Source organism: Podarcis cretensis (genome assembly GCF_951804945.1).
Source record: "Podarcis cretensis genome assembly, chromosome: 13".
NCBI lineage: Eukaryota > Metazoa > Chordata > Lepidosauria > Squamata > Lacertidae > Podarcis > Podarcis cretensis.
Genome location: NC_137182.1, coordinates 32,643,554 through 32,666,679, shown reverse-complemented (window position 1 = coordinate 32,666,679; position 23,126 = coordinate 32,643,554). Strand labels below are relative to the sequence as shown.

At 39.7% G+C, this 23,126-nt stretch overlaps 1 protein-coding gene across 1 annotated transcript; it reads left to right on the top strand.

Annotated features, from left to right (window-relative positions):
* Positions 1–1,246: 1,246 nt before the first annotated feature.
* On the top strand, positions 1,247–20,490 carry LOC307201577 (vomeronasal type-2 receptor 26-like; the record flags this gene model as incomplete). Its single annotated transcript, XM_079950859.1, has 10 exons — positions 1,247–1,389; positions 2,236–2,527; positions 4,692–5,525; positions 5,802–6,023; positions 13,762–13,787; positions 14,088–14,379; positions 15,402–16,247; positions 17,709–17,930; positions 19,154–19,280; positions 19,592–20,490. The coding sequence occupies 10 exons, from the start codon at positions 1,247–1,249 to the stop codon at positions 20,488–20,490; spliced, it is 3,903 nt and encodes a 1,300-aa protein (XP_079806985.1).
* Between the last annotated feature and the right edge of the window lie 2,636 nt (positions 20,491–23,126).

The window sequence follows — 23,126 nt, the reverse complement described above, 5'->3', positions numbered from 1 at the left end:
TGGAGAGGCTCATGGAATCTCTCGGGCTGCTGTCATATTCTCCTACGCTGCCCTCGGATTGCTCCCCCTCGCTCTCCATCTCTTCTCCTCCCTGCGCTCCCGCTGAGTCCCGCTGAGTTTACTTTAGATACATAAATACTAAACCTGGATGAAGTATCCTTGGATGAAGGAATTGAGGGGCTGCTCATGAGATTTGTAGATGACACCAAACTGGGATGGGTAGCTACAACCCCTGAAGATACAATTAGGTTTCAAGACAACCTTAACAGGTAGGAGAACTGGGCCATAATTGACAAAATGAAATTCAGTAGGGAGAAATGAAAAATTCAGTGCACTTAGGCAGGAACAGTCAGATCCACAAATATAGGATTGGGGATACCTGGCTTGACAGATGTATATGTGCAAGTTTCTAGGAGTCTCATTGACTACAAATTTAACATGCGATGCAGCAGCAAAAATTCTAGGCAACCTCAACAGAAGTATAGTGTCCAGTCCGAGGGAAGCAATAGCACCACTCTATTCTGTTTTGATCAGCAGGCCCATCTCCTCAATGGCAGGGATGGGGAACCTGTAGCCCTCCAAATATTACTGGATGGAAGCACCCATCATACTTTACCATTGGCCATACTGGTTGGGGATAATAGGAATGAGAGTCCAACAACATCTGCAGAGTTATAAGTTTCCCATCCATGCTTTATGGATTCATCCCCAGACTGAATGCTTCAGTATACATTTTCTTTCTCAATGTCACACTAAGCCCAAGTTCCCCAGCTGACTCAATAAGGAAAAAGATATGAGATTACATCTAATAAACGTGTTTTCTTCTGCTGTTCTGTTCTCCATGAACCCTGTAATTATTTAAAATTATGGTGATCCTCTTCCTTGCCACATATGGCGTGTATTTCCAGTGACCACTCTAAAAAAGAGCAATCATAATGAAAACAGGTATAAAATGGGCCTGTGCTTTTCAGAATGCAGGGTGACAGACTAGAGAAGCAGTGCCACTCAGAATTTTAGAGTCTGTAAGATAACACCATTGACTGGCAGAATCTAGAGAAACTGTGATCGCTTGCTCTTAATAGGCAGATACTTTATGCAGTAAAATTAGACCGAATCAGTAGATTTTGTAACATAAGAAGTATTCACCCTTATGTTTACAATGCTGGTTTTGTTGCTGTGCCTATTGATCGTACGGTTGGTGTTTCTTCCCCTAACTGACTGCAAGGCTCTTCCCTTTATTTGCAACATGAGAGATCCTCTCAGGATCCCACATGAATATTATCAGCACGGTGACCTCATCATTGCCAGTATTTCTTCTCAGTTCTTCTCCTTTTTTGACACCATATCCTTCAAGCAACACCCCAATTTAATGTTTATTGAAGATGTCCTGTAAGGAATTTTTTGTTTACCATAAAAATAATAATATTATGGGCAAGTTATAATAATGTCATAGTTAGATAATAGAAAGACAGGGGATATCCACATTGGGTCATACTCAGTTAGACCCATTGAAATAAATAGATTTATAAAACATATGTCCAATGACTTCAAGTGTGTGATTTCTGAGTATGAGTAATCCTTTTTCACATCTAAAGTCCACCAGTTTCTATGCTGCTCTACATTTTTCTATGGCTTTCACAAAGTCTGTCTGACCTCTTCATCTCATGTCATACGCTCTTCTCCTTTGTTTATTTTGCTCCATATATATTTTAGTACTTGTATAGAAACTATACAAAATTAATTCTTAATACTGTTATTTTCCACAAGTCTTCCTTTTATGATTCCTTTCACTATCTTATGTACATTCCCACTATTAAAAATGAACAAAATGAAGAAGTGATGGTTCCTTTGACACAATTCTGCCTTCACAAAATATGGCAAACTCTATCATGTTTATTGTGAATAGAGCTCCAGAAACACAAACAGTTTATAAATATATCTACATGGTGGCAAACTCTGTCTCTTCTTGTTCCACAGTTCAAACATGCACTACCTTTAGTTAGTGAATCAATGAATAACAATATTATAAAAATAAGTTTAAAATCCTCTATTTTTTTAATTACATTTTCCATTGAAGATGTGTATATTGTAAAGATGTGTGTTGTACTGTGTAGCTATGATGATGCACATGCCAAAAATGAAATCGCTGTGCAAGACCAATGTGGACATGGAAAGCAATGCATGACTTCTAGGATATTGATGTGAATGGGATTGTGACCCATGCTTTCATTACAGTGTAGTGACAAAATACTACCAGCATGTCCTGGCCTTGGTGTTTGCAGTGAAGGAGATTAATGAGAATCCCAGGATCTTACCAAATGTTACATTGGGATTCCATATATATGACAGCTACTTCAATGAAAAGATGACATATCAGTCTACCCTGAGCCTTCTCTTTAAAGTGAAAAGGATGGTCCCCAACTACAGGTGTGATACACCAAATAATGTAATAGCTGTCATTGGGGGTCTTGGCTCTGAAACTTCACTTTACATGGCCAGCATCTTAAGCATCTACAAGATTCCTCAGGTATGTATGGGAGGCATGCAGGGTTTTGCAAAACAAAATGAAAGTAGTGTATTTATTGTGGCATATTCTGCCTAATGATAACTGTAAAGCACAAGCGGAAAATTTGTTTTTTCATTTAGCAGTGTTTTCATAGTATATTGAACCAGGATTTAGCAAAACATAAAATAAAATAGAAATATTCATATAAAGCAAAGCAGATAGATATGAACACATACAAACATAGCAATAACTGAAATATAATAGATACAGGTAGGTAGCCGTCTTGGTCTGCCGTAGTCAAAACAAAATAAAAAAATTCCTTCCAGTAGCACCTTAGGGACCAACTAAGTTCGTTATTGGTATGAGCTTTTGTGTGTATGCACACTTCTTCAGATATAATATAATAATAATCAATGATGGTATTTAACTAAGTTTGACTCAGAGTAGCTCCATTGAAATTAACTCAGCTGGGAGCAGTAATTTCAGTGGGTCCGCTCAGAGTAAAACCTAGCTGTATTCTGCCCCTAAATTATTTGCCAGTTTAGTAGAAATATGAAGACAAGCATGTTTATTCCTAAATTCCCAGCTCTCTCACCATTCAATGCAATGACTGAGGAAAGTGGAAGTATAACTATGAGTATAACATGCTGAATTTCAAGGCAATGACAGAGACTTTCTTGTTCCAGCAAGAAGGGGAATATTATACATCGTATACATGGATCAGAATATAACACAGTTAACGAAACTTAGCAGGAGATACTTTAGGATAAAACTGTCTAGACATCATGAGGTACGAAGATGGTTCTAAGGATGTATGGTGACGTAATTTCATAGTGTCACTCAAAAATCTTGCCACATTCTCTACAATGTCATTACTACAATTGTTCAGCAGATAAGAGTCAGTGCACTAAATCCCCTCCTTCAATAAGGGAAGCAAATACTTATCATATATTTTTGCATAAAATGGGCAATAAAACAAAACATGTGTGATGGATTCAACCTGTTTTGTGCCACAAGGGCCATATCTTTCGGAGTATGGGATTTCTGACAATCTACCTCGCAGAACTAACAGGCCCATACAAAGTTGGTGGGCATTCCCATTCAAATGGTGTGTGTGCACTTCATCATGTGATTGGTTATGCAGGGCTGGGCTTACTTGGGCTCCCACAATATTTTATTCAGGTTGGTACTCAAGTTTTGTTTGCACTTACTGGCTGTGGCTCTATAGCAGGGGTTGGCAAACTTTTTCAGCAGGGGGCTGGTCCACTGTCCCTCAGACCTTGTGGGGAGCCCAGACTATATTTTGGAAAAAAAGAAGAATGAATTCCTATGCCCCACAAATAACCCAGAGATGCATTTTAAATAAAAGCACACATTCTACTCATGTGAAAACACCAGGCAGGCCCCACAAATAACCCAGAGATGCATTTTAAATAAAAGGACACATTCTACTCTTGTAAAAACACGCTGATTCCTGGATTGTCTGCGGGCAGGATTTAGAAGGTGATTGGGCTGGATCTGGCCCCCGGGCCTTAGTTTGCCTACCCATGGTCTATGGTGACATCCCCAGTCTGACTTCAAACTGAAGAAGTCAGAGAATGATAGGCAGAGAAATAACACATGCATGCAGAAGGAATTATTAGGACTTGAGACCTGTTTGGGTACAGGGAAACTCAGTGTTTTTAACTGCTTTTAATGTTGTATTTTAAAATTATTTTAATCTGCTCTGGAATCTTACAGTGAAGGACAGGTAAGAAAGCCAGTAATTCAATCAATGGTTGCCCAGTGCTGCTAATTACAAGAAGGCACAAATCTTTTACTCTAGTGTATTGTTTTTCTGTTTTCACATTCCAGGCAGAGATATTTCTGCCTTGATAAATACATTGAGGGCTGCTTAAAACGTGAGCTTTAGAATCATGTCCGATGTTTGTTTTAATTCCTCTCCATAGTTCTGGGGCAAACATTTTCAAGATCTCCAACAATGCAAAATGGAGAATCTGCTATTAATTGGTATCGTATTTTGGAATACCATGTAGTAATGTAGACCAACCAGTTCCAGATCCGAGAAGCAATGCGATAGATGGGTGCAGGGAGGACAAAATAAATATTTCTCAAATATATCCTCTCTGAAAAAACAGTTAACCTGTGATCTGGTTTCAGCAATACTTTTTCATCTTTATTTAAGATCTCCTACTTCTTATTTGGTCCTTCTCTGAATACAAAAGCCCAGTTCCCTTTCATCTATCGTGTGGTCCCTAATGAGGAGAATCAGTACCATGGAACTGTTCAATTACTTTTGCATTTCCAGTGGACATGGGTTGGGATTATCACATCAGGCAATGATGAAGGAGAGAATTTTGTGCAGACCTTGGTACCAAAGCTTTCCAAGAATGACATCTGTCTGGCTTTCACAGAAACAACGTTTGCCCTGACAGACTTTTCTAAATTACTTGATGATTACCAAAGTACGTGGAGTATGACACGCCTTGTTAACAACCACAAAGCAAAAGCAGTTATGGTATTTGCAGAAACTTTATCTATATTTCATATGATATATTTGCTGCATCAAATACAAACAGTAAATATGGCAGGGTCATCTCTAGGAAGAGTGTGGATCTTGACAGCTGAATGGGACTTTCCAGCACTACAGTTTCACAGGAACTGGAGTATAGAAGTCTTTCAGGGAGCCTTGTCCTTTGCTGTCCACAGCAATCCAATAGACAAATTTCCAAAATTCCTTCAGTCTTTGAATCCTTATTCACCAAATGGAGACAGTTTTATTATGGACTTCTGGCAGCAGGCTTTTGGGTGCTTACTTTCAGAAGAGAGTGGTGATGGTTGCACAGGCCGGGAAAAGCTGGAAAGTCTTCCTGGACCAGTTTTTGAAATGAGCATGATTTCCCAAAGCTACAGTATATACAATGCTGTCTATGTCTTAGCTCATGCTTTACATGCAATGTACTTGTTGACTCTGAAGCACAGAGAAGTGGAAATGCTTTCAAATCCACATCCATGGCAGGTAAGAACTCATTAACCAAAGCATCTCATCTCGAGAGTCATGAAAAGAAAAGAAGATGTGCAACACTATTATGTTTGAGCATTGTGTGACAACATAACTTTGTAGATCCAGATTTTACTTCTCTGTTCTCTTTGTCAGTATATTTTTATAGTGAATTCATGCATTCTGCTTTATCCCAAACAGTTAAGAATAAAAAAGTAGGATGAAGAGCACACTCAAAAAATATTGTTTCCCATTCTATCATTTTTAAAGCTGCTTTTACCTCTTTGATTATAGCTGCATCATTTCTTGAGGAGAATCTCTTTTAACAACAGTGCTGGGGACCAGGTGTCTTTGGATGAGAAAGGTGAATTAGAAAGTGGATTTGATATTATGAACTGGCTTACTTTCCCAAATAGATCCTTCCTGAGGGTGAAAGTAGGGAGGATAGATCCATGGGCAAGCAGCGAGTTCACCATTAATGAGGAGATCATCACATGGCACAACGTGTTTAACCAGGTAGGACCTGACTTTTGATTTAAGGTTATGAAACCCTACTGATTTATTTTCTAGAATCAATCCTTATTCTAGAATCAATCCTACATTTATACATCCCCACAGGGGTGGGTGCAGAGGGAGAGACTATATCTAGGCCATAGCACTAATGTTTGTTTATTCTGCTGGGTTTACACATTAATCTACAGTAGTATAAAGCTCCATGCGTACATTTAGATGTATATAGTTAAGCACATTTTCTCTTAAAATAAAAATTTGAAAATGTAGTTTAAGATTTCTATTCATAACACAAAACTTAGTCTTTAGCAGGTTGTGTAATGAACATTGTAGGACCACTTCTCTTGACCCAGAAAGGATGATCTTATTTTGCATGCAAAATATGCTTCCCCGCTTTCTCTCATGTCATTCCTTTCCTTATGATTGATAAATCAAGATCAGCATATACTAGGGGTGTGTACCAGTTACAAGATTTATCGTGCCTCTGTAGGTTAGTGAAGAAACTTACTGTATCTGTTTCAGAGATGCTCAACTCAACACCCTTTCCCAATTCAAGCATTTGTGAAGGCATTGTTTTAAAAATGGCATACTTTTTCAGCACCTGAGTGACACAGGAAATTGGAGGTTATAATCCAACTCCATGCACATTCAGTTTGGGCATGTGAGAACTTTATCCAAATGACCCTCTTTGCCCTGCAATTCAGTCTAGTAAAAATCTGCTGCTAACCCCTACAATGTACTAGCCTTTCACTTCCTCTCATTTATAAATAGATGCTGCCTTTTTCCATGTGTAATAACATGTGTCAGCCAGGATCTGTTAGAAAAAAGAGGGAGGGGGAGCCATTTTGTTGCTATGATTGTGAACCATGTCCAGAAGGGAAGACTTCAAATCCAAAAGGCAAGTATCTGCCAAATTGTCAAATTGTATCCCTTTGACTTCCAATGGCTTAGTTAGCTTCTAAGTTCTAAGTTCTTAAAAGGTAAAGGTACCCCTGCCCGTACAGGCCAGTCTTGACAGACTCTAGAGTTGTGCGCCCATCTCACTTAAGAAGCCGGGGGCCAGCGCTGTCCAGAGACACTTCCGGGTCACGTGGCCAGTGTGACAAAGCTGCATCTGGCGAGCCAGTGCAGCACACGGAAACGCCGTTTACCTTCCTGCCAGTAAGCGGTCCCTATTTATCTACTTGCACCTGGGGGTGCTTTCGAACTGCTAGGTTGGCAGGCGCTGGGACTGAGCAACGGGAGCGCACCCTGCCACGGGGATTCGAACCACCGACCTTTTGATCGGCAAGCCCTAGGTGCTGAGGCTTTTACCCACAGCACCACCCGTGTCCCATAACTAAGTTCTTAGTTACATTCTAATAATATATTTCTACTTCGCCCATCTGGCTGGGCTTCCCCAGCCACTCTGGGCGGCTTCTCACTGTCCAGGCTGAAGAATGGAGGTGGAGAGACTGCTTCAGTTATACTGGGCTGAGATTAGGGCTTTAAAGGTCAGTACCAACACTTGAATATTGCTTGGAAACGTATTGGGAGCCAATGTATGTCTTTCAGGACCAGTGTTATATGGTCTCGATGGCCACTACCAGTCACCAGTCTAGCTGCCGCATTTTGGATTAATTGTTGTTTCCGGGTCACCTTCAAAGGTAGCCACACCCAGAGTGCATTGCAGTAGTCCAAGCGGGAGAAAACTAGAGCATGCACACCTCTGGCGAGACAGTCCACAGGCAGGTAGTGTCTCAGCCTGTGTACCAGATGGAGCTGGTAGACAGCTGCCCTGAACACAGAATTGACCTGTACCTCCATGGACAGCTGTGAGTCCAAAATGGCTCCCAGGCTGCGCACCTGCTCCTTCCGGGGTACAGTGGCCCAATTCAGGACCAGGGAGTTCCCCGCCCTCGCCCACCCCCTTGTCAGGATTGGTCGTTGTCCTCTTCAGATCACCACACAAACGCTTCTTGTTCTTTTATAACTTTTTATTGTGTATTAACAAAACAATCTTATAAACGGTTCTTAACTATTATTCCTCACTTATTTCAGATACCTTCTGGGCTCTGCTTCTCCGTGACCAGCCACTCTCAAAATGTTGAACACTCCCTTCCTTTCACTTTCCTGCTCTTTTTTCTAACCTCCTGGCTAGAGCTGGCCTGTATCTCCCCTCCTCCGAATCTGAGCTAGAACTTAACCCTTGCCTTTCCTGGGAACATCCTGTCCCTCCCTGTTGTTCCTGTTGCTCTCTTCTATTAGATTCATTGCTCTCCTCCCCCCCCCCCTTGGGGAAAGCTTTCTACCTCTGGGAAACTGGAAACTTCTAACTCTAACTCTTCCCTGACACCCCTGTCCCCCCAAAACAGTTCTTCTGTCTTTTCAGGATTCAACCTCAATCTGTGGGCCGCCATCCATCCTCCAACCACCTCCTGGTGCTCACATAGGGAGCTTCACCACTTTCATTGGTTCTGATTTGAAAAAGAGGTAGAGCTGGGTATCATCCGCATACGGATGAACACCCAGCCCAAAACCCCTCATGATCTCTTCCAGCAGCTTCATTTAGATGTTAAAAAGCATGGGGGAGAGGATGGAACCCTGAGGCACCCCACAAGTGAGAGGCCAGGGGTCTGAACACCCCAAAACCACTTTCTGGACACAGCCCAGGAGGAAGGAGTGGAAACAGCTCTCACCTTTGTCCCTAGCCCGCTGGAGATCATTGAATAGTGCGACCAAGGCAGTTTCTGTCCCATGATGAGGCCTGAATCCTGATTGGAAGGGATCCAAATGGTCTGCATCCTCCAGGCATTGTTCAGCAACCACCTGCTCAGTCGCCTTGCCCAAGAATGGAAGATTTGAGACTGGGCGATAGTGTCCATATTGGCCGGGTCTAAAGATGTTTTTTTAAAAAGCAGTTTAATGACTGCCTCTTTCAGCGGGTCTGGGAAGGCTCCCTCACAGAGAGAAGCATTCACCACCCTGCAGAGCCCATTGCCCAGCAATTCCCAGCTCACTTTTATTAGCCAGGATGGGCAAGGATAAAGGAGTAGGTGGTCAGTTTCACTCCTCCAAGCAACCTGACCACATCCTTGGAAGTAGCAGATTGGAATTGATTCCATTCAACTCAACTACACAGGACTATTAATAGAAGAGTATTCTAGGCCTAACACCACACATGATATAAAAAACCAATTGACTGAATTATTTCATAACCCCTATTTATGTAGGGGTGCAGATTTTCAAAAAGAAGCATCACACATGTTGTCTTTCTCACAGTCTCTAGGAAATAAAGCTATGGCTGACATGTTTTTTCCAGGATTATGTTCAGATTGTTGTGCTAAATTAATTGTCTGAGGTGTCAACATGACTTTTCCTTCCTAGAAATGGACAATTGTATAAATTGTCCAGAAGATCAGTATCCAAATGAAGACCAAGATGGATGTCTCCCAAAGATATTACACTTTCTGTCTTACGGTGAAAATTTGAGTATCACTTTAGCTTTCATGGCATTTACATTTTCTGTGATCACAGCTTTGGTGCTAAAAATATTCATTAAATACCAGAAAACTCCCATTGTCAAAGCCAACAATCGTGGCCTCACGCTTACTCTTCTCATCGCCCTCTTGCTTTGCTTCCTCTCCTCCTTGCTTTTCTTTGGAAGGCCTCAGTTAGTGACCTGCCTTCTAAGGCAAACAGCTTTTGGCATCATCTTCACCGTGGCTGTTTCATGTGTGTTGGCAAAAACCATTACAGTGATTTTGGCATTCATGGCCACACGACCAGGATCCAGGATGAGGAACTGGGTGGGGAAAAGACTGGCAGCTTTTATTGTTTTCTCTTGTTCCCTCACTCAAGGAGCTCTTTGTACTGTGTGGCTCCTTACTGCTCCTCCGTTCCCACATTTGGACATGGACACTTTGGCTAATGAAATTGTGGTTGAATGTAATGAAGGGTCTGTCCCTATGTTTTATTCTATTCTTGGGTACCTTGGATTTCTGGCTCTTGTCAGCTTTGTTGTGGCTTTTCTTGCTAGGGCATTGCCCAGTACTTTCAATGAAGCCAAGTTCATCACTTTCAGCATGTTGATGTTTTGCAGTGTGTGGGTCTCTTTTGTGCCAACTTACCTGAGCACAAAGGGAAAATACATGGTGGCTGTGGAGATCTTCTCCATCTTAGCCTCTAGTGCTGGATTGTTGGGCTGTATCTTTGCTCCTAAATGCTATATAATTTTACTGAGGCCTGAGCTGAACAACAAGGAGCACTTAACAAGGAGAAATAAGTAGGAGTCAGAATCTTGGATAATGTTGTCTAGTGTACTTTTCTTTTTAATATGAGCTCATTGATGGAAATAAGGTAGCCTAAGTTATATATCTTCATTTGTCAGGACATCTAATTGGATGGACATGGATTTCATGCACAAGATTGCTTCTTTGTTTCTGTTTTTACAATATTACCGAAAGGAGGTTACTGGTCCCAAAGGCAGAGAGTATAGCACTGCTGAAAAAATGGTTTTGCTCCTATGTCAGATGTGAGAACAATATGCAATAGTTCTTTTACTTATTTTTTTACTTAGTTTTTTACTTACCATAACTTTTGCTCTATAAGACTCACTTTTTCCCTCCCAAAAAGTAAGGGGAAATGTGTGTGCGTCTTATGGAGCGAATATAGGCTGCGCAGCTCTCCCAGAAGCCAGAATAGCAAGAGGGATCACTGCGCAACGATCCCTCTTGCTGTTCTGGCTTCTGAGATTCAGAATATTATTTTTTCTTGTTTCCCTCCTCCAAAAACTAGGTGCGTCTTATTGTCTGGTGCGTCTTATAGAGCAAAAAATACGATATTTCTTATTATATTTCTTTGTATTTCTTCAAGGAGTTCAGTGTACACACTTCTCCCTGCCTCTATTTTAGCTGCACAATAATCTGGTGAGTTATTTTAGACCGACTGTGTGTGAAGAGGCCAAGGTCACCACATAAGCTTCATCGCTGAGTAGGGACTGAAACTCTGATCTCCCATGTCCTAGTGCCTCACTCTAAGCACTATGGCACATGAAATTAACAAACTAATTTGTATAATTTACCATCAATATTTGGCAGCCTACATGCATTTGTGTAGGCTGTTGCATTAGTCTTCATACTATGAAGTCCACATTGTGTGGTTATTACTTTCATTGTCATATGTGTGTTTTTATTTTTTTGTTTGAAATGTATTTTTTTAAATAAATAATTAACATGAATCAACAGTGTGGAACAGCTGCAAAAAAGCTAACCAATTCTAGGCAGCATCAACAGAAATATAGTGTTCAGATCAACGTAATTAATAGCACCACTGTATTCTGCATTGGTCAACCTTCACATGGAGTAGTGTGTCCAGTTCTGAACACCACCATTTCATAAGAGATTGAGAAGCTGAAACATGTGCAGAGAAAGGAGGTCAATATAATCTGGGGTTTGGATGCCAAGTCTTATGTGGAATAGTTGACAGTTGGGTATGTTTAGCCTGGTGAAGAGGAGACCAAGAGAAGATATGACATCCATCTTCAAATATATTAAGGACTGTCAAATGGAAGATGGAGCAAACTTGTATTCTCCAGCTCTGTAGAGCAGGACTTGAAGAAATGGATTCAAGTTACAAGAGTTCATCCCCAAACTTAATGCTTCTGAATATATTTTCTTTCTCAATGTCACACTACGTCCAAGTGCCAAACCTGTCTCAACAAAATAAATCATGAAATTACAGCTAATAAATATTTCTCAAGCTGTTCCAAACACTATGAGCTGGATGTCTTGGGGACAACTGTGAACCCTGCAATTATCTAAAATTATGCCAATCCTCTCCCTTGCCAAAATGGCATGTATTTTCAGTGACCACTCTCATTAAAAGCAATCATGGTGAACAAAATGTATAAAATATGCCTGAGTTTTTTACACTGCAAGGTGACAGGCTGGACAAGTCGTACTGTTGGGAGCTGTATAGAATATCACCAGTAAACAGCAGAATCTAGGGATGCTATGACTGCTTGCTCTAAATTGGGGGGGAGGGGCATTGTATACAAATGGATTAGGATGCAGTAGGTTTTGAAAGAGAAGGAAAGGATTCACTTTACTGATTGCAATGCTGATTTTGTTGCTATGTCTGCTGATTGTATGGTTGGTGTTTCTTCCCCTAACTGACTGCAAGGCTCTTCCCTTTACTTGCAACATGGGAGATCCCCTCCAGATCCCACATGAGTATTATCAGCAAGGTGACCTCATCATTGGCAGTATATTTTCACAATTCTTCTCCTTTTTTGACACTATATCCTTCAAGCAACACCCCAGTTTAAGGTTTATTGAAGATGTCCTGTAAGGAATTTCCTATTTCTCATAAAAACATTTATGGGCAGGCTATAATAACCCCTTAGGTCAATAATAAAAGAACTCAGGGATATCCAAATTTGGTTATACTCAGATTAAACCCACTGAAATTAATGGATTTTAAAAATATCAGTGTGTTAATTTCAGTGGGTCTACTCTGAGTAAAAGCAATTCTTTTCCACATCTACAATTTACCAATTTCATGCTACTTCATATTTCTCTATAGCTTTCACAATATCTGTCTGAACGTATGGTCAGTTATCCTCTTTCTCATGTCATATACACTCTTCTACTTTGTGTTTTTGGTTCCTGGTATATTTTAAGAATTTATGAAACCATACACAATTGCTGCTAGTTCTTGAAATTTCTGGTATTTTCCACAAGTCTTGCTTCCAAGTTTCCTTTCACTATCTTATGTACATTCTCAGCATTAAATATGAGCTAAAATGAATTCTGTCTTCACAAAAGGATGATAACTCTACACTATTTATTGTGGATAGGACTCCAGAAATACAAGTTATGAAACTTATAAATGGTGGCAAACTCTGTCTTTTCCTGCAGTTAAAAAATATCCTTCCTTTCATTAGGGAACCTATGCATGACAATACTAAAAAATAATTAATATATCCACCTGTTTTTGTTTGAATTCTTCATATTTTTGAAGCTGTGTATACATTGATTCTAAATTGCAATTTTAGGTATGATATCCAAAATCAAATGCTTGTTCCAAAGTTTGGGAACTTGCTTTATTAGAATAGCTGACCAACTACGCATTTCCAGGGGACAGTGTAAAAATGACAGAATTGCAGACGTTTGGTTTGATTTTATTAAATATGTCCACAAGGAAGAACCTTGTTCCTCACCTCCCTCTGCTTATTAATGAATTTAGTTGATTCATTAATGTGAAGGAAATGCCTTTTCACCCCAAAACTTTGGGACCCCAGGCCTAGTGAAAATAGCTTACACAGCAGAAAGCAGCAAAAACCAGAGAGAAAGTTATGGGAAGCTGTTCTGTTTAATTTAGATACTTAAAATATAACTTTTTTGTTTAATATACTGAAGGTGGCCAGCTTCTGTTTACTGTACTGACCAAAGGTTGTTGACTTGTCCTGTCTGCTTGACACAACTATGAACCTTGTGCTATGTGCATGGTTAAAATTGGCTGAGGCAGACATATAGCAAAGGTTAAACAGTTATATAACAAATGCAATGTGTGCATGCGTCAGGCTTTGACATAATTTGGTTTATTAATTGCTAGTTATAGAAATGTATAAAAGTCTTAACAATTTCCTTTTTCAGGACAGGACTTTGGGTTTTCACCTGAGGTGCTGTCCTGCTGCACATTTTGGTCTGCCTATTTTAGCATCCTTTGCTATGAATATTCATTGGTTGTGTTTTTATTCAAGAAACTTCCTACCTGGGAAGAAATTTGGTGAGTGGGATTGGCCACACACTTGAGAATAATATATGATATTATTCCTCTTTAAGTGTCATCCCACCCATGGCAGTAATGTGTTTTATTTTATTCCGTGTTTAAAAATACCCTTAACCTTTCATTTTCATTGTGCGTTTTATTGTCTGTTGTCTGTTGTTTTTGTTTCTGTTGCTAGCCCAGATTTTTTTTAAATAAACAAGATGTATGACTCTGTGAGAGAAATTTGGACTTGGAATGCAGTTCATGAGTTCTAGGATACTGATGCAAATGGGATTGTGGCCTATGATTTCATTACAGTGCAGTGACAAAATACTACCAGCATGTCCTGGCCTTGGTGTTTGCAGTGAAGGAGATTAATGAGAATCCCAGGATTTTACCAAATGTTACATTGGGATTCCGTATCTATGACAGCTACTTCAATGAAAAGATGACTTATCAGTCTACCTTGAACCTTCTCTTTAAAGTGAAAACGGTGGCCCCCAACTACAGGTGTGATACACGAAATAATGTAATAGCTGTCACTGGGGGCCTTGGCTCTGAAACCTCACTTTACATGGCTACCATCTTAAGCACCTACAAGATTCCTCAGGTATGTATGTGAGGCTTGCAGGGTTTTGCAAAACAAAATTTGTAGTGTAGTTATTGTGGCATATTCTGCCTGATGCTAATTGTAAAGCTCAAGCTGAAAATAAGTTATTGACATTTAGCTCCCTTGAACTTTCTCCAGTGCTCTTGTCGTAAACTGAAAGGGACCGAAATTAAACAAAAAATAAAATAAATTAGCAAAATTTATTTAAAGCAAAGCAGATAGATAGATACGTATGTACACATGAAAACTTAGCAGTGACTTAAATATAAGAATAATTTAGGGTTACATTCAGTTAAGTTTCATTCTGAGTAGCTCCATTGAAAGTAGCTAACATGACTAAGCTAGGAGAATTAATTTTATTGGGTCTACTCCAAGTAAACTGTAGTTGAATATCACCCCTAAGTATAAGCCAGAGTTGCAGATTTATGAAGATAACAATAATTTATGGAACAATAATTCTACCAATAATCCATATATATGACCAAAATGTGAGTTGCATCCTTCTAAAACTTGCTACTTTATTAAGTTCCTGTCTATATGACTTTTTAATGTAAAGATTGAACAGAGGGGAATTAGAACTACCAATTATAGGTTGCTGAATTTCAGGCCAATGACAAATACTTTTGTTTATTCCATCAGGCATTTTAAGGTAGTGTAGGGTTTCCTGATAACTTTTATTTTTTTCTTTTCAGCATGGCTTATGTTTTATTTTATTTTATTATTTCATAAAATTGATACACCAGTTGATTATAAAAAGCAAGCAAGCAAGCAAGCAAACAAATAAATCTCAAAGCAGTTCAGGGGGGAACTAGAGTAAGATGAATCCAGGATCCATGGTAAGGGTTCAGAATGGCCTCAATTGAAGATACATTTAAATAAAACTAGGTGGGAAATGGAGGTGAGAAGCAAGAAGAGAAATGGATGCAGAGAGGACAAAATAAATATTTCTCAACTATGTCCTCTCTAAACACACAATTAACCTCTGATCTGGTTTCAGCAATACTTTTTCATCTTTTTTATAGCTCTCCTACTACTTATTTGGACCTGAGAATATGAAAACCCAGTTCCCTTTCATCTATCGCATGGTCCCCAATGAAGGGAATCAGTACCATGGAACCGTTCAATTACTTCTGCATTTCCAGTGGACATGGGTTGGGATTATCACATCAGGCAATGATGAAGGAGAGAATTTTGTTCAGACCTTGGCACCAAAGCTTTCCCAGAATGGCATCTGTTTGGCTTTCACAGAAACAATGCAATCCCAGACAGACTTTTCCAAATTGCTTGATGATGACCAAAGTACAGGGAACATGGCCCACCTTGTTAACAACCCCAGAGCAAAAGCAGTTATTGTATATGCAGCAACTGCACCTGTACTGCATATGATATCTTTGCTGTATCAAATACAAACAGTAAATATGGCAGGGTCATCTCTAGGAAGAGTGTGGATATTGACAGCTGAATGGGACTTTCCAGCACTACAGTTTCACAGAAGCTGGAGTATAGAAGTCTTTCAGGGAGCCTTGTCCTTTGCTGTTCACAGCAATCCAGTAGACAAATTTCCAAAATTCCTTCAGTCTTTGAATCCTTATTCACCAAATGGAGACAGTTTTATCAGGGACTTCTGGCAGCAGGCTTTTGTGTGCTTACTTTCAGATTCCCATGTGTCTGAGGAGAATAGTGATGGTTGCACAGGGCAGGAAAAACTGGAGAGTCTTCCTGGAGCAGTTTTTGAAATGAAAATGATTTCCCAAAGCTACAGTATATACAATGCTATCTATGTCTTAGCTCATGCTTTACATGCAATGTACTCATTGAATCTGAAGCACAGAGAAGCGGAACTGCTTTCAAATCCACAATCGTGGCAGGTAAGAACTCATTAACCAAAGCATCTCTGTGCTTGAGAGTCATGAAAAGAAGATGTGCATCATTATTAAGTTTGAGCGTTGTGTGACACCACAACTCTGTAGATCCAGCTTTAACTTCTCAGTTCTCTTTGTCACTATATCTTTATAGTGAATTCATGCATTCCGCTTTATCCCAAGCAGTTAAGAATGCTGCACGGAGTGAAATGTTTCCCTGTTCCAAAGCCTGAGTGAACCTTCTTTATTCACAAAAAATTAAATATGTCCTTCTGTATAGATGCTGCCAGTTGGATCTGATGCTGACATAAAGCTTGATGCTGGCAATCCATTATTTGCATCTCAGGAGCTGGTTTTCTTTTTAATGAACACAATTTGTTTACTGCTTGATTATAAAAAAAATCTCTCTAAACTATTTGCATAAAATATAAAATAGAGGTTTAAAAAAGTTGGCTTTTAAAAAACAAAATATAAATAAAATGAGCAGTTGGATTTTTTCATTAGAAAATAAAGTTACATACTAAAAAAATGTCAAAATATAAGTCAGGTAGTTTTAGGTCAAATAATAACATTTTAGAGTTGTCTAGCATGAAAACTCTAGGTCTTATTTGCTTGTAGTGGCTCTGCCAACTCTGGACGGACTACCTTACCTACAAAAAAAAATCTTCTATTTTTGTAGAGAATAAATAAGTTATAGACGTTATCAAAGAGATTCACTGTTTCTTTGATTGATCCATGGAAGAAAGGAAAATGAAGCTGACATCTCTCCTCTCCTGAGTCAAATCGGGAACCTTCCATATGAGTTCAAGCTGAATCAGGCTATATTGCAAAGCACTGAGTCAGGGTCTGAACCGAATCTTCACATTGGCATGTACTATCAGTTTCAATATATGTGTTTATATGGTTAAGTTGCCTTATGCGCCTTGAAAGATATAAAGGTGGGATATGGGTATTCATCATGCTCAGAATACCGGATTGGCCTGAATATAAGCCTCACTTCATTTTCCAAATTCTTTTTCCAAATTCTGACAGTGAAAAGTTAAATTGTGGCTTCAATTCACGACCTTACAAAAATTGGCTTTTATGATATTGCTGCTGAAGCAGACATAGGATAAAATGGAATGGGTGTGAGTGCCTGCAGAACTTTAAGGGAGCGGCTTATATTCGGGTATTGTCTTTTTTTTTTTTCCCTTTGAATTTTAAAGGTGTGGCGTATATTTGGGTGCTGCTTATATACGGGCCAATATGGTAATAAATAAAACAAATGGAGGGATGGAGTAAAAATGGCTGTATTGTTATCCCTGCCCTAATTGTTTTGTAACCTGGTTTACCTCTTCAATTTTAGTTTCATTCATTCTTAGTTTATATTCGATGGATAATAAATAAAGTTGGATGAAGAACACAAAAAAACCATATTGTTTCTCATTCTATAATTTTAAAAAGCTGTCTTTACCTCTTTGATTATAGCTGCATCCTTTCTTGAGGAGAATCTCTTTTAACAACAGTGCTGGGGACCAGGTATCTTTGGATGAGAAAGGTGAATTAGAAAGTGGATTTGATATTATGAACTGGCTTACTTTCCCAAATAGATCCTTCCTGAAGGTGAAAGTAGGGAGGATAGATCCATGGGCAAGCAGAGAGTTCACCGTTAATGAGGAGATCATCACATGGCACAACGTGTTTAACCAGGTAGGACCTGACTTTTGATTTAAGGTTATGAAAAGACACTGATTTATATTCTAGAATGAATCCTTAATTTATACATTTATACATCCCCACAGGGATGGGTGCAGAAGGAGAAACTATATCTAGGCCATACCACTAATGTTTCTTTGTTCTGCCCAGTTTAAACATTAATCTGCCATAGTATAAAGCTCCATGCACACATTTAGATGTATATATTCAAGCACATTTTCTCTTGAAATAAACATTTGAAAATGTAGTTTAAGATTTCCATTCATAGCATAAAATTTAGTCTTTAGCGTTTTGTGCAATGAGCATTGTAGGACCACTTTGTTTGACCCAGAAAGGATGATCTTATTTTGCATGCAAGATATCCTTCCCACCTTTCTCTCATGCCATTATTTTCCTTGTCATTGATTCATTGAGATGAGCATATAATAGTGGTGTGTATCAGTTACAAGATTTATCTTGTATCTGTAGCACAGTGATGAAACTCAATCTGTTTCAGAGGTGCTCAACTCAACAACCTTTCCCAGTTCAAGCATTTGTGAAGGCATTAAAAATGACATGCTTTTTCAGCACCCGAGATCACAGTGACGCAGGAAATCTGGAGTTATAATCCAATTCCATACACCTTCAGTCTGGGCATGTGAGAACTTTATCCAAATAACCCTCTTTTTCTTGTAATTCATGCAGTACCAATATGCTGCTAACCCCTAATATGTACTAGCCTTTTACTTCCTCTCAGTGGGTGGTGCTGTGGTCTAAACTACTGAGCCTCTTGGGCTTGCCAATCAGAAGGTTGGTAGTTCAAATCCCCACAACAGGGTGAGCTTCCGTTGCTCGGTTCCAGCTCCTGTCAACCTAGTAGTTTGAAAGCATGTCAGTGCAAGTAGATAAATAGGTACCACTGTGGCAGGAAGGTAAAGGGCGTTTCTGTGTGCTCTGGTTTCCAACATGGTGTTTTGTTGTGCCAGAAACTGTTTAGCCACATGACCCGGAAGCTGTCTGCGGACAAACGCCGGCCCCCTCGGCCAGTAAAGCGAGATGAGCGCCACAACCCCAGAGTCGTCTGGACTTAACTGTCAGGGGTCCCTTTACCTTTACCTCAAACTGTACATGGGTACTTTTTCCCTAGATGACCCTCTTTGCCTTGCAATTCAGGTAGTCCAAATCTGCTGCTAACCCCTACAATGACTAGTCTTTTACTTCCTCTCTATTATAAATAGGTGCTGCCTTTTTCCATGTGTAATAACATGTGCCAGCCAGGTTCTGTTAGAAAAAAGAAGGAGGGGGAGCCATTTTGCTGCTTTGATTGTGAACCATGTCCAGAAGGGAAGATTTCTAATCCAAAAGGCAAGTATTTGCTGAATTGTCAAATGATATCCCTCTGACTTCCAATGGCTCATTTAGCTTTGCATTGATTTAAATGACAAAGCTGACAATGTTAAAGATGGGTATTTTATAGGCCTAACAACACACATTATATATAAAAAAACTAATTAATTGGATGCAGAATGCAAAAAGAAGCATCACACATGTTGTCTTTCTCACAGTCTCTATGAAATAAACTTATGGTCAGTATGTGTTTTCCAAGATTATGTTCAGACTGTTGCCTATGTGCTAAATTCTTTGACTGAGGTGTCAACATGGCTTTTACTTCCTAGAAATGGACAATTGTATGACATGTCCAGAAGATCAGTATCCAAATGAAGACCAAGATGGATGTCTCCCCAAGATATTACACTTTCTATCTTACAATGAAAATTTGAGTATCAATTTAGCTTTCATGACATTTACATTTTCTGTGATCACAGCTTTGGTGCTAAAAATATTCATTAAATACCAGAAAACTCCCATTGTCAAAGCCAACAATCGTGGCCTCACGTTTACTCTGCTCATCGCCCTCTTGCTTTGTTTCCTCTCCTCCTTGCTGTTCTTTGGAAGGCCTCAGACAGTGACCTGCCTTCTAAGGCAAACAGCTTTTGGCATCATCTTCACCGTGGCTGTTTCATGTGTGTTGGCAAAAACCATCACAGTGATTTTGGCATTCATGGCCACACGACCAGGATCCAGGATGAGGAACTGGGTGGGGAAAAGACTGGCAGCTTTTATTGTTTTCTCTTGTTCCCTCACTCAAGGAGCTCTTTGTACTGTGTGGCTCCTTACTGCCCCTCCATTCCCACATTTGGACATGGACTCTTTGGCCGAAGAAATTGTGGTTGAATGTAATGAAGGGTCTGTCCCTATGTTTTATTCTGTTCTTGGGTACCTGGGGTTTCTGGCTCTTGTCAGCTTTGTTGTGGCTTTTCTTGCTAGGGCATTGCCCAGCACTTTTAATGAAGCCAAGTTCATCACTTTCAGCATGTTGGTGTTTTGCAGTGTGTGGGTCTCTTTTGTGCCAACTTACCTGAGCACAAAGGGAAAATACATGGTGGCTGTGGAGATCTTCTCCATTTTAGCCTCTAGTGCTGGATTGTTGGGCTGTATCTTTGCTCCTAAATGCTATATAATTTTACTGAGGCCTGAGCTCAACAACAAGGAGCACTTAACAAGGAGAAAATAGTAGGAGTTAGAATCCAGTGTACTTTTTTTGAAACATGAGGTGCCTGGTGGACAAAAAGTAGCCTAAGTCACTTGTCTTCATTTGTCAGGAAACCTTAGTGGTTTCCTGACATGGGCTTCCTGCACAAAATTACTTCTTTATTATGCAAATTACACCCTTCCCTCCAGTGCCCACAAAATGTCCCAAAGGAAGATAGTGACCCCAAAGGCAGAGTATAGCACTGTTGGCAGAATGCAGCTGCTCTGATGTCAGATGTGATAACAATATGTTAGGCCGTAATATTTATTGAGTGAAAGAGTGTGGGATTTTATTGTTTTATTTCTTATTATATATCTTCAATTATTCTGATTATAGTTATCAAAGGAACTCAAGGTAGTTCACACACTTCTCCCCCTCTCCATGTTATCATCACAACAACCCTTTGGGATAGTTCAGGCAGAGAGTGAGAGTAGCACAAGCTTCATGGCTGAGTGGGGAATGATCTCCCATGTCCTAGTGCATTACTCTAGGCACTACGGCACACAGGTTAACTAAATAAGTGAAATAATTTCCCATAAATATTTGTCATCCTGCATACATTTGTATAGGCTATTGCATTAGTCTGCATACTGTGGTGTTGGTGTTGTGTGGTTGTATCTTCTATTGTCAAATGTGCGGTTGGTTCTTTATTTGTAAATTACAAATAAATTATATACTTTTAAATAAATAACTGAAAAGAAGGTAAATAGGATTTCAACTGTCTTATTGATGACAGGCCACAATGTATTTATAATGCAGCTGGATTATTTTATATGCCCCAGTGTATCTTAGATTTATAAATACCCTTTTTAAATAAATTTTATTTTCAGGTTTCAATTTAACAGCAATTATCTTCCTTTACATTTTTATCCCTCATTTTGAGTCTCCCCCCCCCCCCCACTCCTTCTCTGGTAATAATACTGCACCTCCCTCTTAACATCTTTTTTAAAATCATTCTATGTACTTTCCCCCCAAATCACCTTTTAACTACTTGGCTTTATACCAATCCTGGTAATGTATTTAATTGTTTACAATACTTCTTTAAATCATCTACATAACTTCCCCATTCTTTACTCAAGAGTCTTCCTTCTTGATTTCTTATTCTTCCCATAAGTTTTGCCATTTCTGAGCACTCCATTAATTCTGCAAGCCACTTGTTTGGGATGGTATCTTCCTTCCATCTCTGTTCATGAAGCATCCTAGCAGCTGTGGTTGCATACATAAAGATTCTTCTGGTCTTTTGATGTGCAGTGTCCTATAATAGATATATAGATACTCAATCTAGTTGAAGTGTGCATGGAACAAGGAATTGATGGGATGCTCATGAAATTTGCAGATTACACCAAACTGGGAGGGATACAAAATACGTCAGAAGATACAATCAGGATTCAAAATGTGGCAGATGAAAGTGATGGATTATATGGAACTGGCGGTAATGACTGGTAGAATCCGTGACCAAGGTGAAGAGTTGGTAGAAGAAGATTGGAAAAAAATTAAAGTTTATCTACAGAAACATTGTAAAATTAAAGAATGTTAGAAGGATGTTGGAATGAAGTAATGTGGTTTTAGCAGAAATGATACAAAGAATTAGGTAAAAATTGATTTTTTAATTGGTGAAAGACAAAGAATGTAAAATTACAGTATATTAAGATAAATTATTAGGATAAAAACAAAGCTGGAAAGGATTTGCTGAAATATCTAATTGAACTAGAATACAAAAAAGGGAGGTGTGAGGAGGTCAAGGAAATAAGCAAAGGAAAGAAAGTTATGTAAAAGTTTGAGCTGTTTTTCCTTTTCTAACTGTTTGTATTTTTTCTGTATTTTTTTGTTTTGTTTCTAATTTTCTTTTTGTAATCTTTAAAACTTGAATAAATATTATTTTCAAAAAACCAAACACAATCAGGATTCAAAATGACCTTGACAGACTGGGCCATCACTTACAAAATGAATTTCAGTAGGGGCCAATATAAATCAGTACATTTAGACAGGAAAGACTCTCCTCCCTGGAAGAGAGGGGAGTGGTTGTGGGTGGGAGCCTGAGCTCCGCCCCTAGCAGGGGGCATTAGCCCCCTGCCTCTTCATCTCACCTGGCTGGCGCCCACGCCCCTCGGCAGGCACCCAACCAGGTGCCTCCGAGGGGGCATTTACAGCAGCCTTTTGCTGCAGCGCCAGCCTCTCCCCGGCCTCATTCTTCGCCGTCGTCTCATCGCGAGTCACCCACCCTCCTCTCCCTTTGAGCTCAGGGCTTAGTCCATTGGCCTTGCTATGGACCTTAGGTTGGTTGCCCTGGTTGTCCAGGGGGCCTGGTAGGAGTTTTTCCATTTGACATTAGGCTTTTTGGTTTTTTCGCCTACCTCATAGCAATCGTCACAACTTTTGTGGTATTGGTGGGTAGGTTAGGCATTGGAATAATGTGTTGTGGTGTGTCGAAGGGCTAGGTGTGGCCATCACCTATGCATTGAATTTTTGGGTATTCCGTTAAAGGAATCTGGCGGTCGTGTACTCTGTCTGATGCCTGCTTGGCGGGAGGCCATGGCACAACCCTCGGTGACATCAGGGGAGAGCCTATAGTTGGATTAGCATCAACAGGCTCCACCTACTGGTGAATAAACCCACTT